The following is a 22,288-nucleotide window of genomic DNA, read 5'->3' as shown; positions in this document are numbered from 1 at the left end:
GGACTTGAGATGTCACTCAGGACGGTTTGTGCCTAAGAGCCCTGGCGTCCACGGCTTCTGTTACAGTCTTCTCTCCTCTTCTGTGTCTCCATCGTGGTGACAGATAAGAAGGTTCAGCTTTCTCCGAGTGGCCCCGGCAAAGCCCTTGTAGCCTCTGCCCCTCCTAGACAGACCCTTCCTGGGGGTCAGGAGTGATTTTTGTCACCATGATTCAGGAGTTCTGCAGGGCCTGAGTGGAGGGAGGGACCCTTTCCCAGCTGACAGCACAGCTTGTGTTGTGCCTTTGGCCAGGAAGCTGGTGCAGAGGGCAGGTGCCAACCAAGAGCTCCTCCCAGGTCCTTAGGGATCTGGAGTGAGAGCAGAGACATCTGGTGGCAGCTGTGGAAATTCATCTAAAGCTGCAGGTATCTGAGATTCTTGTTACAAAAAGTGAATATTTGTTAGCAAGGTTTCACAGCTGGAGTAGAAAAAATCTTGGGTTTTGAGGAAGCGATGCTCAGGTGGTGCCACCTTTGTGGGCTCAGCCCTCCATTAGAGGGGAGCCTTTGCCCCCTGCGCGTCCCCTTCCCTCCTCCTCACAGTGATGTGTATGTGCATGAAGACCCCCCCCCCCAGGGCAGGAGGTGGGTCAGCAGGAGTCCCCACTGGGAAGACGGGGTCAGCGGGTGTCTCCACTGGGAGGAAGGGGGTCAGTGGGTGTCTCCACTGGAGGGAGGGAGTCAATGGGTGTTCCCACAGCGGGGTGCCTGCTGACCACAGCCAGACCTCATCCTCCAGTGGGCGTCCTCAAGTCTGGATCAAATCCTCTGCAGGAGCTCAGCACCAAACCCCTCCCTTTTCTGTGACTCTGGCCAGAGGCTGGGGTGAGCCTGGATGTAGGAGATGTCATCACCTCTGGGGGGCAGTGCTGTGTGGTGCTTGGTGCACTTCCCGATGCCTTTCCTGGGTTACCCCCACCCTGTGGGCCTGGCTGCCCCTAGTGTGTCTGTTGGGTTAAGGACCAGCGTTCCTTCAGGGTACGTCAGCCAAGGGGTGCATGGAGCCCCTTTGGGGTGCTCTAGACCATTCCTGTTCAGCTTACGTGGACGAGGAAGGGCCTGGCCTGGAAAGGGAGCTACTGCTTCCTGTGTCACAGAAACCGTGGACCTTACGGGGTAGGGGTGGGAGGGCCATGTCCACCTCCCAGGCGGCTGAGGCCAGAGGTGATGCCTGCTTTTCCTGCCATCCTGCATGTGGCTGGCACAGTGGTGCCCAGCCTGTTGCACTGTGCTTGGATGTTGGCTGTTGTTACCGTGTGGACCCCCAGCTCTCTTGGGCTGCCCGTCTGTCCCCACCCCACCCTCTCCTGAGGCCTGCTGGAGCCCCTCAGTCCCCATGGATGGATGTGGCTGAGCCCTGGTCCTGCAGGCTTGTTTGGGTGACCTGAGGCTCTGCACAGCACAACACCTGTCCCCTTCCTGTGGCCCCTGCCCCGTCTGCCTTCCTCTATACCTTCAGGAAGTTGTCTGTGTAGCTGCCGGAGCTGAGTGGGTGCTGTGTGGTCATCGTGCTACCCCCACAGACCCAGTGGACAGCCCAGGCACTTTGGAGCCCCCTTCCCTGATCTGCTCCACCGGCTCATGAGCATCCCCGGGATTCATTGCGCAGTTCCTGGCCAGCTTGTCCCCACAGAGGGTCTCTTCCCTGGACACAAGCAGGTTAAGCAGCTCCAGGTTCCTTCCTGGAATGCCGCATCCAGCCAGGACAGCAGGACCAGGACGGGCAGCCCTGGGGGCAGAGCCCCTCTCCACCCAGTCTCCCAGTACCTCTGCACTTGCATGCGCACTCCTGCTGCTGCCGTCTCATTCAGCATCTGTGTTCTCTTTTCTCTTTGATGACTGAGCCTGACTACACACCTGTGAGCTTCTTGCATATCTAGAATACCCAAAGTGGCAGGAAGCCTCTGGCTGTGTGTGGGTTCCTGGTCCCTACATAGACGTAGACTGAGCAGAAGCTGCCTGGGTCCACAAACACCTCCCAGGGCCATGCTCCCCTGCACGGGATGTACCGACAATGCATGGTCCCCGGGGCCAGTAGAAGCCTCACTCCCAGGCAGCTGGGAGTCCGGAGTTTGTGGGTTCATCTTTGTGCTCAGTTCTGAGCCCCTTGGAGAAGGGAGCGGTTCTCCAGAGAGGCCTGTCCGACTGTGGATTGCGGACATGGCTTCCATGGTGGTAACTTGTCTGCAGACAGCTGCAGCAGCCCTGGAGGAACTGGGGGTCCCAGGCAGGCAGGGGCTCCATGGACTGAAAAAGGCACAGTGCCCAGTGCGGGCATGGGAGGAACGGTCAGGCCGAGCACTTGGACTGCTGGGCTGTGTCCTGCGAGAGGTGGCTCAGCTCTGCCGGGTGGCAGGGAGCTGCTTCTCAGAGCCTCCACCTCTGTGCCTCCTGAGCAGAGGGCAGGATCCCGAGTGGGGGGCACGAGGAGCAGTTGTTGGGCCAGGCCTCACCTGGGAGGGTTTTCTGGTGGCTGACTGCTGCTTAGACTGTGAAGTGGTGACTTCTGTTCTCGCCTTTTAGCTCCTTTTCTCTAGTGCCTTGGGCTTGGGGAGCGGGTGTGGGGAGGCGGCCATGTGCCTGCACCACTAGGGGTGCCTGTGGTGGTCAGAGACAACCCTGTTTCCCGCAGAACAACTTCATCAACCTGAGCTTCCTGCGCCTGTTCCGGGCCGCGCGGCTCATCAAGCTGCTGCGCCAGGGCTACACCATCCGCATCCTGCTCTGGACCTTCGTGCAGTCCTTCAAGGTGGGGCTGAGGCAGGGCCTGTCCCCAGCTCCAGCAGGGGAGGCCGGGAGGGGCGAGGGAGCTGGAGGGTGGCTGGGGGTGCTGCGCGGCTGACGGCTGTGTGTCTGCAGGCGCTGCCCTACGTGTGTCTCCTCATCGCCATGCTCTTCTTCATCTACGCCATCATCGGCATGCAGGTGGGTGCACGGCGGCGTGGACTGGACCTTGCCTGAGGCCCCTGCGGGCCCCTAGTGCTGATGCTGGGTGGCCGCCATCAGCTCACACTCGGGGAACACTCACTGCACAGGGCCTTCAAGAACACGGGAGAGGGGCACGGATTTCAGAACACGCAACAAAATACTCAGCTCTTAACTGCACTCTCCACACACCTGCTGTGGTGCCCCCACAAGAGCCAGGCACATGCTTCGTTGTCCAGACGCTTTCATGGTGGAGGGCACTGAGGCATTGCGGCTCCCGTGGGTGAGGGGCAGCCGCAGCCCCCTCCAGGCAGAGGCACCGCAGTGTCAGTGATGGCCCAGCAGCGGCTGGATGTCGGGCACTGGTACAGACGGGCGCAGGGCAGGGGCCGCTCACTCCGGGAGCTGGTGGCCATCTGCAGCACGCCCCACCCCACCCCACCCCCCCGAGCTTGGGAGACTCTGCACTCAGGAAGGGCCCTGAGAACTGGAGTGGGACCCATGGCATCATTGAATTTGCTGGAGTTTTCTGGATTTTCCTTATTTTGCTAAAGAATACTTTGTCAACTATTTGAGGAAAAAAATCACATAAAAGACATAAATCAGTATCCCGATTATAAACCCTCAGCCTTTGGCCACTTTGCAACACTAGGAATGGGAGATGAACCCCCATAGCGAGTTAGGGTTGGGGAGTGTCAGTGCTTAAAAGTTAGCTGAAAACTTTTTTGTGGGGGCTAGTGCTGTGGTGCAGTGGGTTAAAGCCCTGGCCTAAAGTGCCGGCATCCCATATGGGCGCGGGTTCTAGTCCCGGCTGCTCCTCTTCCGATCCAGCTCTCTGCTGTGGCCTGGAGAAGCAGTAGAAGACGGCCCAAGTCCTTGGGCCCCTGAACCCACGTGGGAGACCCAGAAGAAGCTCCTGGCTCCTGGCTTTGGATCAGCGCAGCTCTGGCCATTGCAGCCATCTGGGGGGTGAACCAGCAGATGGAAGACGTCTCTCTCTGTGTCTCTGCCTTTCTCTGTAACTCTTTTGAATGAATAAAATAAATCTTTTAAAAAAAAAAGAAAACTTTTTTTTAGTTTTTTTTTTTTTTTTTTTTGTATTTGAAAGAGTTACAGAGAAAGATGGGCAGAGAGAAATTTTCCATCCACTGGCTCACTCCCCAAGTGGCCACAGTGGCTGGATCTGGGCCTATCTGAAGCCAGGAACTGGGAGCTTCATTGGGTTTCCTTCATGGGTGCAGGGGCCAAAGGACTTGGGTCATCTTCTACTGCTTTCTCAGACCATTAGCAGGGAGCTGGATTGGAGGTAGAGCAGCTGGGCCTCAAACTGGCACCCGAATGGGATGCCAGTGCTGCAGGTGGAGGCTTAGCCCAGCACACCAGTGCTGCCACCAACTGAAAACTTTTTAAAACTTGCTTCAGAAATTGAAAAGTTCTTTTTTTTTAAATTTGCTGATCTGATGCTATTCAAAACAGATTCGTATTGTTTGCTGCTTCAATCTGTGCATGTGTAGGAGCCTGGATACGGAAATGTGACAGCTGTAAGTTTCCAGCCAGATTCCAGGTGTTAGGCTAAGTACAGTTGCATTTCTTACTCTGGAAAAACTCAGCTGAAATGGACAAAAAGCTCTTTGTGCTATATGTGCTGAAGTTTCTTCTGGTCTCAGACACAGTGGACTCCTCGTACCCTCAGCTCCGGGCCCCAGGTGGCACCTGTGGCCAGGCAGTGGGTGTGCTGAGCTGTGGGGCAGGAGTCTTGGGAATGCACCAGCCCCTGCAGGGTGGTGGCTCTCCAGCAGAGCGCTGCCCCCGAAACCCTGCCAGGGTCCCGGCATTGAGTGTTGCCATTGCTTCCCCGATTCAGGTTTTTGGGAACATCGCCCTGGACGATGACACCAGCATCAACAGACACAATAACTTCCGGACGTTTCTGCAGGCCTTGATGCTGCTGTTCAGGTGTGTTGTCTGTCAGCCCCAGCCAATGAGTGCCTGTCCTGGGGGCTTCCTTGCATGGGACAGAGAAGGGTGGTCCCAGCCACAGGGACCACTGGCTTCCAGTTCCCTCTCTCCTTTCATCTGCTCCAAAGGGCTCTTAGCCTGTGCTGGGCCTCAGGCAGACTGAAGGGAGGCACCGCAGGGAGGACAGCAGGTTCCCAGCAGGGTCTCTCCCTGTGCTGGCCCTGGGACCAGCAGGGCAGCAGGAGGACCTTCCACCAACAGTACTTACAGCTGCTTGGTGCCCTGAGGAACCCAGCTGGCCAGGGTTGGCCACACCTTCACTTTCCACTGTCCGTCCTGAGGGTCACAGCTCCCTGGCTCCTGGGCGCAGCCATGCCAAGCAGTAGTGTGGGGCCTAGAGAGGCCAAGATGCCCTTGGCATGAGCTTTGTGGCTACCAAGACTCCTTGCTGAAGGCGTGCCAGCAAGAGAGCTCTGTGTGCCTGCCAGTGGGGATGGAAGAGACGGGAGGGTTGGGAGGGCTTCCCCACCTCCTCCATCTCCTTGTTCTAGCACCAATGACCCCAGGATGGAAGAGAAGAGCTTTGGCCAGGGTTCCTGGAACAGGGGTATTGGCGTCAGGCCATGCCTTGGGGTCTCGCCACTTGTCGGGCTGCTGCACGGCCAGCCCCAGGTGTGCAGCCTGCCCTGCCTACAGGTGTGCCCTGCAGCTCTGGGCCATTCTCCGGGCTCCCAGGGTGAGGCTGAGCTCAGGCTCAGGCTTGCTGTGCTGTGCTGCCTGCAGGCAGCTTCTGGCTCCTGTTTGTCTGCAGCCTGAACAAGCCCCCGAGGGCTGCACTCTCGCCAGTGGTGTTTCTGTGCCTAGCTGTGATGCTAGTTCTGTCTCTTCACTTAGCATTCTACTCCATGCCACACACGATACACAAGACGTGAGACAAACCTGTGAAGTCAGCCTTAGTTTTAAGCTGTTCCTCCCCAAGCTTCACGTCACATGGCAACACTCCTGGCTCAGGCCTGGCCCTGCTGAAGCAGCAGCCTACTCAGGCTCTCATGGGTGTGGACGGCCTGACTGCTGCCTGGGTCTGGTCACACACAGGTGCCCAGAGACCAGAAACCAGGCTCTGACCCCCAGCAGGCCCCTGGTGCTCCAGGTACATCTCAATGGCTGCTTGGGACCTCGTGTTTTTGAGTCGTTTGAGGGGCCGGAGGGGACTGAGCAAGGACCCAGGGGAAGTGAAGCCAGATGGAGAGTGGACAGAGTGGACAGAGACCTCATCAGGCTGAGGGCAGGCATGCGAGCCTGGGCCTCTGCTGTGAGGAAGGGCAGCTGCTGGAGGGCTCTTGAGAGCAATGACGAGGTCGGACTGAGCTGGGCGGGGGGCCCACAAAGTGGAAGATGAGCAGATGACGTGGAGGCCATGACAGCAGCTCAGGGGAGTCTTGCTCAGCCCAGGGTGGCAGGAAGTGAGGCGGCTCCACTGACTTTGAAGGTGCTGAGCTAAGGGCAGGGGTGGGGGGTGGGGGCAAGGATGGCTCCGGTGTTTTGGCTTGAAGCAGGCAAGGCTGTGACAGCGTGTGTCTGGGTAGGCAGGGTTTCCAGGGCCGGTGCAGCAGACCCTCCTGAGTGACCAGCGCCTTCTCAGCTCACGCCATGGGTTCTCCTGAAGAAACAGCCGTCTGTTCCATGGGCTGGCGCCCATACAGCCCTCAGGCAGGGACCAGAGAGGGAACCATGAGGCACAGCTCCCCCGGGGGGGGAGGGTCAGGGTGAGGGCTCCGGACAGAGCTCAAGCCTGGACCTCCAGGCTCCCTGCTGGGCCTCATGGCTCTGCCCCTCTTTGTAGGAGCGCCACGGGGGAGGCCTGGCACGAGATCATGCTGTCGTGCCTCAGCAGCCGGGCCTGCGATGAGCACGCCAATGCCAGCGAGTGCGGCAGCGACTTTGCCTACTTTTACTTCGTCTCCTTCATCTTCCTCTGCTCCTTTCTGGTAAGTCCCAGTCACTGCACCCCAGCCTGCCCATCTCAGTCCATCTTGGGGACCCTACATTCGTCTCTTGGGGCCTGTGACTGAGACCCAGGACATGTCACAAGCTGACTCCATGTCGATGGCCTGGGTCCACCTCGTCAGCCCTGGAAAGGACCAGCTCACTGATGAGCTGCCTGTAACCAGCCTTGGCCTCTGGGGAGAGGGCCCTTAGCTTCCAGCTTCCAGAAGGGTGTGCATCATGGCCAGTGGGTGTGACAGTGACATGATTGTGCTTGCTGCTCACGGTTTGGCACTGGCCTCTGGGTGTGGTGAGGAAGATGGCCACAGAGTGGACAGACAGTGGCCCAGAGAAAGGGAGGGACAGGAACTGGGTGGGGCTGGGCTGCATTTCAAAGGTGGCACTGATGTGACTGCGTATGGGTATGAAAGAAAAAGAATAGAAAACGAGGACCTGAGGTTTTCTGGGGTGGTGGGTGGGTGACGGTCTCCAAGGTGGGAATGTAGGGAGCCTGTAGCTGAGGGACTAGAGAGGGAGGGAACAGGGATGCCTGTTAGATGTCTGGGCTGGGGGTGTGAGTGGGTTTTGTTGGCATTGGGTGTATTTATGGGCTGGACAATGCCTGTGGGTCCCTGCTACATAGAGCCTAGCCCAGCAACCTGTGCAGCAGCTGTCACCACAGTGATGTTGGAAATGAAGAGCCTGGGCTCCTCTGACTACACTGGGACCATGTGACTACACTGGGCTCCTCTGACTACACTGGGGCCCTCTGACTACACTGGGCTCCTCTGACTACACTGGGCTCCTCTGACTCCATGGGCTCTTCTCGGTCGTAACAAGCTCCGGAGCTGACTCTGATGCACCATTCTCAGGAGCATCAGGACAGGGAAGGCCCCAGGCACTCAGGAGGCAGACCCTAACCCTGGATAATAAGCTGAGGGGTCTCCATGAAGTGGGTGGAGAGCCCCAGGAGCTCAGTGTCTGAGGGAGGAGGTGGCCAAACCCGTGAAGTGTCTGGGAAGCAGAAGTGGGGTGATGGCAAAGCACAGCTCATGGGTGGAGGGGGTGCGGCAGCCAGTGACCTTTGCAGGCGTGGTTCTTGCTGGCCTGGGGCAAACAAAACCCTAGCTGAGGTGGGTTCCAGCAGTGGTGTGAGGCCGGGCAGGCCTGGCATGAGCACGTGGGTGCCCTCCACAGCAGGCATCATGGAGGAAACTCTTCAGGTTGGTATGGTCATTGTCCAGTGGGACTGGAGTGCGCAGTCTGCTTTCTCCAGCCACATCCATGCATTGGCACCATGAGTGGTGAGTGGTCTGGGATATCGCAGACCAGTGTAAGGGGGAGAGAAGGGTATGGTTTTAGTGTTGGGACCCAACTGGAGACGCCTGCCGCTTGGGAGGCCGCTGTGTGGCCAGACCACTGGGGGTGCAGGTGTTGCAGATGGTGAGCGGGGAGGACAGGCAGTGTGAGCACACAGTGAGGTGTGAGGCAGAGCTTGGGCAGCAGCGGTGGTGATGTCACTGGTGCCGATGACGAGCACCCACCTGAGCGTGAGTCCCAGGAGTAAGGACAGGAGACGGCCCGGGGCGAGGAGGTGAAGCAGGGAGAGGCCAGCAGTGGTCGCCCATCTCTGTGCGGAAGTAGAGACAGAGGGCAAGGCAGGTGCGAGAGTCCCATGGACGGAGGAGGAAGGTGGATGCATGGCATGAACATCAGTGCTTGGCCGAGGGAGCTGGAGCTGGAGAAATGGGAGACTGAGGGAAGGTGAGATGTCCAGACCTCCGCTGCTGCCGGCCGGGATGTTAGAGAGTGCAGCAGGAAAGGAGTGCGCTTGGGGCCGAGGGGGAAAGTGGAGGAATCTGCAGTGTGAGATCAAGCGAGGGACTGGGGGACTGGCATGTGGGGGTCCTCTCTTCTCTGGAGGCAAGAAGGGCAGGTTTCTGGAGGGCACTGTCCTATGGGCAGTGGGAACATTGGTCCTCAGGCTGTTGACAGACACCTGGTGCTGCCGGACCAGCCTCCCCATGGGCGCACAGCCCAGCCCACTAGCCTGGCCCCACTGTCAGTGGCAGGGGCAGAGCTGCACACAAAGCCACACTCTCAGGCTGGCACTCACTGGGTCTGTCCCTGACGAGCGGAAAGATCCTTGACTGCAGCTGTCACTTGTCTGAGAAGCCGACGGCCACTGTCTTCCGTGTCTTGTTCCCGGGGCCTCTGTCGTAACCCTTGGGTGACGTTGGCACCTTCTTAACTGGAGCACAGAAGGGTGTTGGCTGGAAGCTCAGCTCTCCTGGCACCTCCCTCACTGGTTGGATCTGATGAGTCACCCATGCAGACTCCTCTGACAGAGAAGTGGGAAAAATGGAACTGTGATATTTTTCCAGCCGAGTGGCAGGACTGCATTGGGTTGGGTTTCAGCTGGGTACTAGGTAGAGTGCTGTGAAAACATCATCCCAGTCTGATATAATCTTCATAGTGCACAATGAAGAAAAAAAAGAAATGGGGAATTGGAGATGTTAATGATCTTGGGTGAGCCTGCATTTGGACCCCAGCTCTTAGAATAGACAAATTCCCAGAGAGACACCCATTACCATGACTAGCCCAAAAAGAAGTAGAAATCTGAATAGACCTACAGCAAGACTGAATCAGAAACCCACAGCCACAGATGAAGAGAAGTCCAAGACCAATAATTGCAAAATGACAATCTTTCCAATAAGTGGTATTGAGGAAACTGGATATCCATTCTTGCAAAAGAATGAGGTTGGACCCTTTATTACATCAATACAAAAATGAAAATCTATCAAGGACCCAAATATAGGAACTAAACCCTTAAAACTCAGAAGAAAACATGGGAACATGAGGGGGGTCAATCTTCATGATATTGTATTTGTCAAAGGAATATTTGATTTGACATCAACATCACAACAAAAGAAAGAATAAGATACATTGGACTACTCAAAATGCAAAACAAAAGGACAGTATCAACAGAACAAAAAGGGAACCCAAGGAAAATTTGCAAATTGTGTGTGTGTCTGTGTGTATAATATAAAATAAGGTGTTAATATAAAAATATATAAAAGACTCCTACAACTGGATGACAGAGAAACAACCAATTAAGAAATGGGAAAATACCCACGTGGGACACCCAGATGAAGCTCCTGGCTCCTTGGCTTCAGCCCGGCCCAACCCTGGCCATTGTGGCCATTTGCGGAGTGAACCAGCAGGTATAAGATCTCTCTCTTTCTATGTCTCTCTGTCTGTCTCTCCCTCTGTCTGTAATTCTGCCTTTCAAATACATAAATAAATCTTTTTTAAAATGTACAGAAATTAAAACATTTGTAATGTTGGTGATGAGAATGTAAAATGATGCAACCACTATGGAAAATACTATAGCTGTTCCTCAGAAAGTTAAAAATGAATTATAATATTCACATGATCCATCAAATACACTCTGGTTATATACCTCAGAGAATTAGAAGTAGGAACTCAAACCCATGTTCAGAGCAGCATTATCCACAATAACCAGGAGGAAGCAGCCAATTTCCACCAGTAGGTGAACAAGCAGACAAAATTGGTCATGGACCTGCAATGGACAATGGCTCAGCCTTTGAGAGCAGGGCATTCTGACCCACACTGTGATGTGAGTGAGCCTTGAGGACATCATCCTGGGTGGTATAAACCAGTCTCAGAAGGACACATATGTGGGGACCCCGCCTGTGTAAGGTACCTGTAGAGACAGGAAGTAGTGAAATGAGGTTGCCAGGGACTGGGGAGAAAGGGGAATTGTGTTTAGTGGGGACAGTTTCAGTTTGAGACCCTAAGAAGGTTCTAGAGAGGATAATGGTGATGGTTGCACAGCGATAAAAAATGCACGTCGTGCCACTGACTTCTACAGGAAAAATGCTTAAAATGCCAAAGTCTTGGTGGCTGTTTGACCTAGCCATTGAGACACCTGTGTCCCACATTGGAGTACCTGGGTTCGATGCCCAGCTCTAGCTTCTAACTCCAGCTTCCTGCTAATGCAGGCCCTGGGAGGCAGTGCTGACAGCTCAGGTAATTGGGTTCTTGCCACCCACGTGGGGAGAGCTAGATTCAGTTTTTAGCTCCTAACTTTGGCCTGGTCAAGCCCTGCCTGTTGTAGGCATTTGGGCATTGAACCAGTGGATGGCAGCATTCTCTCTCCCTCTCCCTCTCTCCCTCTCTCCCTCTCTCCCTCTCTCCCTCTCTCCCTCTCTCCCTCTCTCCCTCTCTCCCTCTCTCCCTCTCTCCCCTCTCCCTCTCTCCCCTCTCCCCCTCTCCCCCTCTCCCTCTCTCCCCTCTCCCCTCTCCCTCTCTCCCCTCTCCCCCTCTCCCCCTCTCCCTCTCTCCCCTCTCCCCTCTCCCTCTCTCCCCTCTCCCCCTCTCCCCCTCTCCCTCTCTCCCTCTCTCCCTCTCTCCCCTCTCCCTCTCTCCCCTCTTCCCTTCTCCCCCTCTCCCTCTCTCTCTCCCTCTCCCTCTCTCCCTCTGTCCCTCTCTCCCCTCTCCCTCTCTCTCCTCTCCCCCTCTCCCTCTCCCTCTCTCTCCTTCCTTCCCTTCCTCCCTCCCTCACAAATATATTTTTAAATGGTAAATTTCTTGTATATATTTTGAGACAATAAGAAAAATAGAATAAATAGAATACAAAAGAATAATTAACACTGAAGTTCCTCCCAGAAGCAGAAGGGAAGGGAATGTTTCCTCATGTCTTCTAGGTGGCCAGTGTCACTCCGATACTATGGCCAAAATACAGCACAAGAAAAGAAAATTGAAAATGAATATCCCTGGGGAGGTTCCAAGATGGCAGAGTAGGAAGGGAGCTTACTGCTCTAGCCCAGTAGAAGATAGTTTTTAAAAAGTGGAGATTGACCGGCGCCGTGGCTCACTTGGCTAATCCTCTGCCTGCAGCGCCGGCACCCCGGGTTCTAGTCCCGGTGGGGGCACTGGATTCTGTCCCAGTTGCTCCTCTTCCAGTCCAGCTCTCTGCTGTGGCCCGGGAGGGCAGTGGAGGATGGCCCAAGTGCGTGGGCCCTGCACCCGCACGGGAGACCAGGAGGAAGCACCTGGCTCCTGGCTTGGATTGGCGCAGCGCGCTGGCCACAGCACCAGCCATAGTGGCCATTTGGGGGGTGAACCAACGGAAGGAAGACCTTTCTCTCTGTCTCTCTCTCTCTCTCTCACTAACTCTGTCTGTCAAAAAAAAAAGTGGAGATCGTGTAGTCTCAAGAAAGAGTTAGGGAAAAAATGGCAGAGGAAACTACCAAAATTACAGGGACACGGTGCACCTACGTGGAGGACGTGGGTGCCCACAGCTCAGGACTCCAAAGTCGAGAGCCTAGGCACCAGTGCTGGAAGGTGAGATGAGACCGGACCACAGCAGCCCAAGCCACTGGCAAAAAAGTGGCAGGAAGAGCCTAGAGGGAACCAGGCTCGGAGCCCCATTAGGGGAAAGTGTATCAGCCAAACGAGAGGAGGGAAAAAAGGAAGAAAAAAAAAAAAGGATGGGATGGACATGTTTTTCTCTCCCCAATTACTTTACAACAGCTGTACTGTAACAAGCTGATAGAGCAGGCACCATTTTGGACATACATAACAGCTGTGCCAGCTCCTAACTCTGGTGGGGAGAACTAACGGGGCTGGAGCTTGTGACTGTGTGAAGCTTCTGAACTGGGACTGTGCACAAAAGTGTGTGTGGGAGGACTCATGGTGTGGCTGGGACTCTGAGCAGTCTCAGTGGGAGACGCCACAAGCTTGGGGGTTCCTGGTTACCTGGTGAGAGACATTGTTGGGGAATCTGAACTTACACTAAGGACTGCACAGATCCTTTGTGTGGTTCTTGGGACAGAGTAGACAAATATTATACCCACTGGGGCTAGTGCTCCAGCACCGGTCTCCACAGAGGAGAGGAGCTCAGCTGAGCAGAATATACCTCCCTTCTAATTAAGAGAGAGATTGAGAGAGAGAGAGAGAGATTTACCACAACAAACCTGGGTGTGTCACCTTAGGCTCACCCTTAGCCCTTTAGAACTGAACAAAGCTCTGTGACCACACCCACTACAAGCCTCTAGAGATTCACTGAAAGCAGACACTCCACTTATTTACAGTCATAATACAAAGAGAAAAGATGCCACAGCAAAAAAGAAAAAAAAGGGGGGGGGGTGGCAACGCTGTGGCATGGTGCAGCTCCAGCCATTGTGGTCAATTGGGGAGTGAACCATCGGATTAAAGACCTCCCTCTTTCTCCCTCCCCCCCTTTCTTTCTCTCTCTCTCTCTCTCTCTCTCTCTCTCTCTCTCTCTTTCTCTGCCTCTCCTCTCTGTGTAATTCTGTCTTTCAAATAAATAAATAAATCTTTAAGAAAAAAAAAAGAAACCAACGAGTATCTCCATAAATGCCAAACAACAAATGCACCAATCCAAGAAAAAAGAATAAGGGAGACAACAGGATGCCCCCAAAAGAACATGACACTTCAATACTAGATTGTGAAGACAATGAGATAGAAGAAATGTAAGAAATGGAATTCAAAAAATTGATCATAAGATTACATAGAAGTAACCAAAAGCAAATGCATGAACTACTGAAATCTGTGCGGGACATGAAAGAAAATTTCTCCTATGAAACCGAGATCCTAAAGAAGAATCAAAATGAAATGAAGAATTCAATAGAATAAATAAAAATGCAATGGAGAGCCTTAAAAACAGAATGGGTGAAGCAGAAGAGAGAATATTGGACTTAAAAGATAAAGCACAGGAAAGTATACAGTCAAACCAAAGACAAGAAGAGGAAATTAGAAAACTAAAAAAACACTGTTGCAAATCTACAGGATACTATTTAAAAATAAAAACTAACATATGGGTTCTAGGAGTTCCTGAAGGCATGGAAAATGAAAAAGGATTAGAAGGCCTTTTTAGTGAAATAATAGCAGAAAACTTCTCAGGTTTTGAGAAAGAAAGGGACATTCAAGTACAGGAAACACACAGAACTCCTAATAGATATGACCAGAAAAGATCCTCACCATGACACATTGTAATCAAACTCACCACAGTGAAACATAAAGAGAAGATTCTAAAATGTGCATGAGAGAAATGCCATATTACTTTCAGAGGATCTCTAATTAGAGTCACAGTGGACTTCTTATCAGAAACCCTACAGGCTAAGCGAGAATGGCGAGATATAGTCCAACTCTTAAGAGGGGAAAAAAAAACTCATCTCAGAATATTACACCCTACAGAGCTCTCATTTGTTAATGAAGGTGAAATAAAGACCTTCCATGACAAACAGAAACTGAAAGAATTTGCCACCACCCATCCAGCCCTGCAAAAGACACTTAAGGATGTGTTGCACACAGAAACACAGAAACATGGCCATCACTATGAAAGAAGGTAAAGGAAGAAAATCTCTCAGTAAAAGATCAAAGGAAGTTCAAAGTATAAATTAGAAATATTTTTGGAAGAATGGCAGGGCAAAGTCATTACTTACCAATAGTCACCTTGAATGTAAATGGCCTCAACTCCCCAGTTAAAAGACACAGACTAGCTAAATGGGTTAAAAAACAAAACCCATCTATTTGCTGCCTATTAGAAACACATCTCACCAACAAAGACGCATGCAGACTGAAAGTGAAAGGATGGAAAAGATATTCCATGCCAACAGAAACCAAAAAGAGCTGGTGTAGCCATCATAATACCAGACAAAATAGACTTTAACACAAAAACTGTTAAAAGAGACCACAAAAGGCCCTATATAATTATTAAGGGATCTGGCCGGCACCGCGGCTCACTTGGCTAATCTCTGCCTGCAGCGCCGGCACCCCCGGTTCTAGTCCCAGTTGGGGTGCCAGATTCTGTCCCAGTTACTCCTCTTCCAGTCCAGCTCTCTGCTGTGGCCCAAGAAGGCAGTGGAGGATGGCTCAAGTCCTTGGGCCCTGCACCCGCATGGGAGACCAGGAGGAGGCACCTGGCTCCTGGCTTCAGATCAGCTCAGAGCGCCAGCCGTAGCAGCCATTTGGAGGCTGAACCAACGGAAAGGAAGACCTTTCTCTCTGTCTCTCTGTCTCTCTGTCTCTCTCTCTCTCTCTCTCTCACTGTCTAAATCTGCCTGTAAAAAAAATTATTAAGGGATTAATTCAACAGAAAGATGTACTTATTATAAACATATATGCACCTAATTACAGGGCACTTGGCTATTTAAAAGAAATGTTAAGGAATTTAAAGGGAGACTTAGATTTCAATACAATAGTATTGGGGGACTTCAATACCCTGCTTTCAGCAATGGACAGATCAACCAAACAGAAAATCACCAAAAAAACAGCAGATATAATTGACACTATAGACCAAAGGGACCTAACAGGTCTCTGCAGAACTTCTCATCAACTAGCTGCAGAACGCACATTCTTCTCAGCAGTGCGTGGAGCTTTCTGTAGGATTGACCACATGCTGGGCCATAAAGCAAATCTCAGCAAATTCAAAACAATCGAAATCATACCATGCTTCTTCTCAAACCACAATGGAATGAAGCTGAAAATCAGCAACTCAGGAATCTCTAGAACATATGCGAACACATGGAGATTGAACAACATGCTCCTGAATGAACATGGTCACAGAAGAAACCAAAAAAGAAATCAAAACTTTCTGGAAACAAATGAAGATGACAACAAAACATACCAAAACTTATAGAATACAGCAAAGCAGTGTTAAGAGGAAAGTTTATAGCAGTTGGTGCCTACATCAAGAAATTGGAAAGGCACCAAATAAATGAACTATCAATGCATCTCAAGGATCTAGAAAAACTACAGCAAACAGAACCCAAAACTAGTAGGAGGAGAGAAAAAATAAGAGAAGAAATCAACAAAATTGATTTAAAAAAAAAAACACTACAAAAGATCAGCAAAACAAAGAGCTTTTTTTTTTTTAATAAGCAATATTGGAATATCATTGGCACAACTAACCAAAAAAAAAAAAAAAAAAGAAGAAGAGAGAAGACCCAAATCAATAAAATTAGAGATGAAAAAGGAAATGTAACAGCAGACACCACAGAAATAAAAAGAATCATCAGAAATTATTACAAAGAGTTGTATATCAACAAACTGGGGGCCGGCGCCATGGTTTAACAGGCTAATCCTCTGCCTTGCGGCGCCGGCACACCAGGTTCTAGTCCCGGTTGGGGCGCCAGATTCTATCCCGGTTGCCTCTCTTCCAGGCCAGCTCTCTGCTATGGCCCGGGAGTGCAGTGGAGGATGCCCAAGTGCTTGGGCCCTGCACCCGCATGGGAGACCAGGAGAAGCACCTGGCTCCTGGCTTTGGATCAGCAAGATGCACCTGCCACAGTGGCCATTGGAGGGTGAACCAACGGCAAAAAGGAAGACCTTTCTCTTTCTCTCTGTCTCTCTCTCACTATCCACTCTGCCTGTCAAAAAAAAAAAAAAAAAACTGGGAAACCTAGCAGATATGGATAGTTTCCTGGACACATACAACCTACCAAAATTGATCCATGAAGACAGAAACCCTAAACAGACCCATAACCAAGACGGAAATTGAATCAGTAATAAAGGCCCCCCCCAGCAAAGAAAAGCCCAGGACCGGAGGGATTCACTGCTGAATTTAACCAGACATTTAGTGAAGAACTAACTCCAATTCTTCACAAGCTATTCAAAACAATTGCAAGAGAGGAAATCCTCCCAAATTCTTTCTATGAAGCTAGTATCACTTTAATTCCTAAACCTGAAAAAGATGCAACAGAGAAAGAGAATTACAGACCAATTTCCCTGATGAGCATAGATGCAAAAATCCTCAACAAAATTCTAGCCAATAGAATCCAACAACACATCAGAAAAATATCCACCCAGACCAAGTAGAATTTATCCCTGGTATGCAGAGATGGTTCAAAATTTGCAAATCAATCAGTGTCGTACACCACATTAACAACCTGCTGAACAAAAACCATATGATTATCTCAATAGATGCAGAGAAAGCATTTGATAAAATACAACACTTTCATGAGGAAAACTCTAAGCATTTTGTTTTTTTTTTTTTTAAAAGATTTTTTATATATTTATTTGACAGGTAGAGTTACAGACAATGAGAAGGAGAGACAGAGAGAAAGGTCTTCCTTCCATTGGTTCACCCTCCAAATGGCCACTACAGCCGGAGCGATGCCAATCCAAAGCCAGGAGCCAGGTGCTTCTTCCTGGTTTCCCACGTGGGTGCAGGCACCCAAGCACTTGGATCATCTTCCAGTGCCTTCCCGGGCCATAGCAGAGAGCTGGACTGGAAGAGGAGCAACCGGGACTAGAACCCGGCACCCATATGGGATTCCAATGCCAAAGCTGGAGAACTAGCCAAGTGAGCCATGGCGCCGGCCCTAGCATTTTGGGTTTAGAAAGAACGTTCCTCAACACAATCAAGGCAATTTATGACAAACCCACAACCAGCATCCTATTGAATGGGGAAATGTTGGAAGCATTCCTACTGAGGTCTGGTACCAGACAGGGATGCCCACTCTCACCATTACTATTCAATATAGTCCTGGAAGTTTTAGCCAGAGCCATTAGGCAAGAAAAAGAAATCAAAGGGATACAAATTGGGAAGGAAGAAGTCAAACTATCCCTCTTTGCAGACGACTTGATTCTTTATTTAGAGGAGCCAAAGAACTCCACTAAGAGACTATTGGAACTCAAAGAGTTTGGTAAAGTAGCAGCATATAAAATCAATACACAAAAATCAACAACCGGCCGGCACCGTGGCTCAACAGGCTAATCCTCCGCCTTGCGGCGCCGGCACACCGGGTTCTAGTCCCGGTCGGGGCACCAAACCTGTCCCGGTTGCCCCTCTTCCAGGCCAGCTCTCTGCTGTGGCCAGGGAGTGCAGTGGAGGATGGCCCAAGTGTTTGGGCTCTGCACCCCATGGGAGACCAGGATAAGCACCTGGCTCCTGCCATCGGAACAGCGCGGTGCGCCGGCCGCAGCGCGCTACCGCGGCGGCCATTGGAGGGTGAACCAACGGCAAAAGGAAGACCTTTCTCTCTGTCTCTCTCTCACTGTCCACTCTGCCTGTCAAAAATAAAAATAAAAAAAAAAATCAACAACCTTTATATACACAGACAGTGCCACAATAGCTACAAAAAAAAAAAAATCAAATACCTTGGAATAACTTAACCAAGGATGTCAACGATTTCTATTATGAGAATTACAAAACTTCAAGAAAGAAATAGAAAAAGATACAAAAAATGGAAAAATCTTCCATGTTCATGGATTAGAAGAATCAATATCATTAGAGTGTCCATTCTTCCAAAAGCAGTTTACAGATTCAATGTGGTACCAATCAAAATACCAAAGACATTCTTCTCAGATCTGGAAAAAATGATGCTGAAATTCATATGGAGACACAAGAGACCCCAAGTAGCTAAAGCAATCTTGTACAACAAAAACAAATCTGGAGGCATCACAATGCCAGATTTCAAGACATACTATAGGGTAATTATAATCAAAACAGCCCGGTACTGGTACAAAAACAGATGGAGAGACCAATGGGACAGAATAGAAATACCACAAATTAATCCAAACATCTACAGTCAACTTATATTTGATCAAGGAGCTGAAACCAATTCCTGGAGCAAGGACAGTCTGTTCAACAAATGGTGCTTGGAAAACTGGATTTCCATATGCAAAAGTATGAAGCAAGACCCCTACACCTTACACAAAAATCCACTCAACATGGATTAAGGATCTAAAGCTATGACCCAACACCATCAAATTATTAGAGAACATTGGAGAAACCCTTCAAGATATTGGCACAGGCAAAGAGTTCTTGGAAAAGACCCAGAGTTTAGGCAGCCAAAGCCAAAACTAACAACTGGGATTACATCAAACTGAGAAGTTTCTGTATGGTGAAAGAAAACAGGAAAGTGAAGAGGCAGCTGACAGAATGGAAGAAATTACTTGGAAATGATGCAACTGATACAGGATTAATAACCAGAATCTACAGAGAGATCAAGAAACTCCACAACAACAAAACAAACAACCCACTTAAGAGATGGCCCAAGGACTTAAAAAAGACATTTTTCAAAAGAGGAAATCCAAATGGCCAACAGACACATGAAAAAATGTTCAGGATCATTAGCCACAAGGGAAATGCAAATCAAAACCACAATGAGGGGCTAGCACTGTGGCCTAGTGGGTAAAGCTGCCACTTACAGTGCCGGCATCCCATATGGACGCCAGTTTGAGTCCTGGCTGCTCCACTTTCCAATACAGCTCTCTGCTATGGCCTGGGAAGGCAGTAGAGGAAGGCCCAAGTCCTTGGGCCCTTGTACCTGCATGGGAGACCCAAAAGGAGTTCCTGGCTCCTGGCTTCGGATCGGCTCAGTCCCAGCCATTGTGGCCAACTGGGGAGTGAACCAGCGGACGGAAGACCTCTCTCTCTCTCTCTCTCTCTCTCTCTCTCTCTCTCTCTCTCTGCCTCTCCTCTTTCTATGTAACTCTGTCTTTCAAATAAATAAATAAATCTTTTAAGAAAACACACAATGAGGTTTCACCTCACCCTAGTTAGAATGGCTTTCATACAAAAATCAACAACAAATGCTGGTAAGAATGTGGGGGAAAAGGTACCCTAATCCACTGTTGGTGGGAATGCAAACTGGAAAAGCCACTATGGAAGACAGTTTGGAAATCTGAATATAGTTCTACCATATGACCCAGCCATCCCACTCCTCGGAATTTACCCAAAGGAAATTAAATCGGCAAATAAAAGAGCTATCTTCACCTCCATGTTTATTGCAGCTCAATTCACAATAGCTAAGACATGGAATCAACCTAAATGCCCATCAACAGTAGGCTGGATAAAGAAATTACAGAATATATACTCTATGGAATACTACACAGAAGTAAAAAAAAAATGAAATCTGGTCTCTTGCAACAAAATGGAGGAATCTGGAAAACATCATACTGAGTGAAATTAGCCAGTCCCAAAGGGACAAATATCATATGTTCTCCCTGATCTGTGACAACTAACTGAGCACCTAAAAGGAAACCTGTAGAAGCAATGCTGACACTATGAGAAGCAATGACTTGATCAGCCCTTGTCCTGAATGTCAAGGAACAACTTACTGTTTTATTCTTTTTACTATTTTCTTTTTCTACTTAATACCATGATTGAACTCTACTTAGCACAGCAGAATTATTCTTAGGTGTTTAAGCCCAATTGAAAATTGATCCCTGTTAAAAATAAGAGTGGGAATAAGAGAGGGAGGAGATGTACAGCTCGGCACATGCTCACTCGGACTTACCCCTAATGATAAAGCTTAAAACTTGCCATTGGACTCCAAATCCCAGTAAGTTGGCATGTACCCATGCCATCTTATTAGTTAAAGTGATCAGTTTAAGTTCATAACTGATCATAAAGATAGGATTAAGTGTCAAAGGGATCACATAAATAAGACCAAGTGTCTGCTAATAACAATTGATAGAATTAAAAAGGAAAGAAGGATCCAACATGGGAAGCAGGCCACACAGCAGACTCATAGAATGGCAAATGCCCTAAATAGCACTCTGGCCTCAGAATCAGGCTTAAGGCATTTGGATCCGGCTAAAAAGCCCATGAGAGTTTCTCATGCATGAAAAACCAAGACACTATGGCAAAAAATGACCTAAATGGAAGATCTGTGTGAGTGAGATCCCAGCAGAAAGAAGGGGCCATCAAAGAAGGAAGTACCTTTCTCTGAAGGGAGGAGAGAACTTCCACTTCGATTATGGCCTTGTCTAAATAAGGTCAGAGTTTGTGAACTCAAGAGGTTTCCATAGCCTTGGCAGCTCATGACAAGAGCCTTGGGTGATTACTGACGTCATAAGTAAAAATGTCAGGCCAGCGCCGCGCCACGGCTCACTTGGCTAATTCTCCACCTGCGGCGCCAGCACCCCGGATTCTAGTCCCAGTTGGGGCACTGGATTCTGTCCCGGTTGCTCCTCTTCCAGTCCAGCTCTCTGCTGTGGCCTGGGAAGGCAGTGGAGGATGGCCCAAGTGCTTGGGCCCTGCACCCGCATGGAGGACCAGGAGGAAGCACCTGGCTCCTGGCTTCAGATCGGTGCAGCGCGCGGGCTGTAGTGACCATTTTGGGGGTGAACCAATGGAAAAGGAAGACCTTTCTCTCTGTCTCTCTCTCTCTCACTGTCTAACTCTACCTGTCAAAAAAAAAAAAAAAAAAAAAAGGAAAAAAGTAAGAGGATCTCTGTCCTTAATGTGTTGTACTATGCAAATTAATGGTAAAACTAGTTTTCAAACTGTTCTTTATACTTTGTGTGTCTATGTGATAGAAACTGTTGAAATCTTCACTCAGTATAGAGTTGATCTTCTGTATATAAAATAATTAAAAATGAGCCTTAATGAAGTATGGGATGGGAGAGGGAGTAGGAGGTGGGACAGAGGGGTGGGAGGGTGGGTATGGGGGGAAGTACTGCTATATTCCAAAAACTGTACCTATGAAATTTATATTTGTTAAAGCTTTCTAAAAATTGAAGAAGAAAATGAATATCCCTTAAGAATGTTGATGAAGCAATCCTGCACAGAATACTAGTAAAGCAATTCCGACCACACACTAAGAAATGCACCCCAGGACAAAATGGAGTTTATTCCAGGAATGCGGCAGTGGTTGAATGTAAGGACCACACCAGCAGCGTCACTGCAGTGAGAAGCCAGCTGCTTGATCACCTCAGTAGATGGAGAACTATTTGACAAAACTTAACGCATTTTCATTATAAAGAACATGCAAAAAGAAAAAAAGAAAAGAAAATGGAGAACTTGGAAGGGAGCTTCCTTGCTAAGATGACGACTTTATAAGCTCAGTTATGGGGACTCCCACAGCCATTGCCTGTCGGGACGGGCATCCTGGCTTGGGTCAGCACTGTGCTTAATGCGGGTTAACGCCCTGCCCTGAAGCATCAGCATCCCATATGGGCGCTGGTTCGATTCCCAGCTGCTCCACTTCCGAGCCAGCTCTCTGCTATGGCCTGGGATAGCAGTAGAAGATGGCCCAAGTCCTTGGGCCACTGCACCCACATGGGAGACCTGGAAGAAGCTCCAGGCTCCTGGCTTCAGATAGGCACAGCTCCGTCCGTTGTAGCCAATTGGGTAGTAAACCGTTGGATGGAAGACACACTTCCCTCCCTCCCTCTCTCTCTCTCCTCTCTCTCCGCTCTCTGTGTAACTCTGACTTTCAAATAAATAAATAAATCTTAAAAAAAAAAAAGAATGAAATCCTGGCCAGAGCAGTCAGACAAGAAAAAAAAAGTATCTATCATGGTTGAACAGGATTTGACGCCCTAGACTCAACACAGGTGTTTGAACTTGACGTCTTGTGTTGACAGTTTGTGGATCA

General features: G+C 50.0%; 1 protein-coding gene across 1 annotated transcript in view; it reads left to right on the top strand.

The window, feature by feature from the left end:
* Nucleotides 1-22,288, top strand: part of CACNA1B (calcium voltage-gated channel subunit alpha1 B) — a 197,268-nt gene that overhangs the window by 152,684 nt on the left and 22,296 nt on the right. Inside the window, exons 32-35 of the mRNA XM_062206823.1 lie at nt 2,671-2,787; nt 2,898-2,963; nt 4,828-4,919; nt 6,766-6,910. Of these exons, the coding sequence (XP_062062807.1) occupies nt 2,671-2,787; nt 2,898-2,963; nt 4,828-4,919; nt 6,766-6,910 (420 nt within the window). The remainder of the gene's footprint in view (nt 1-2,670; nt 2,788-2,897; nt 2,964-4,827; nt 4,920-6,765; nt 6,911-22,288) is intronic.

The sequence above is a fragment of the Lepus europaeus genome, chromosome 12 (assembly GCF_033115175.1).
Source record: "Lepus europaeus isolate LE1 chromosome 12, mLepTim1.pri, whole genome shotgun sequence".
Classification (NCBI taxonomy): Eukaryota; Metazoa; Chordata; class Mammalia; order Lagomorpha; family Leporidae; genus Lepus; species Lepus europaeus.
This window is presented reverse-complemented; position numbering and strand designations above follow the sequence as displayed.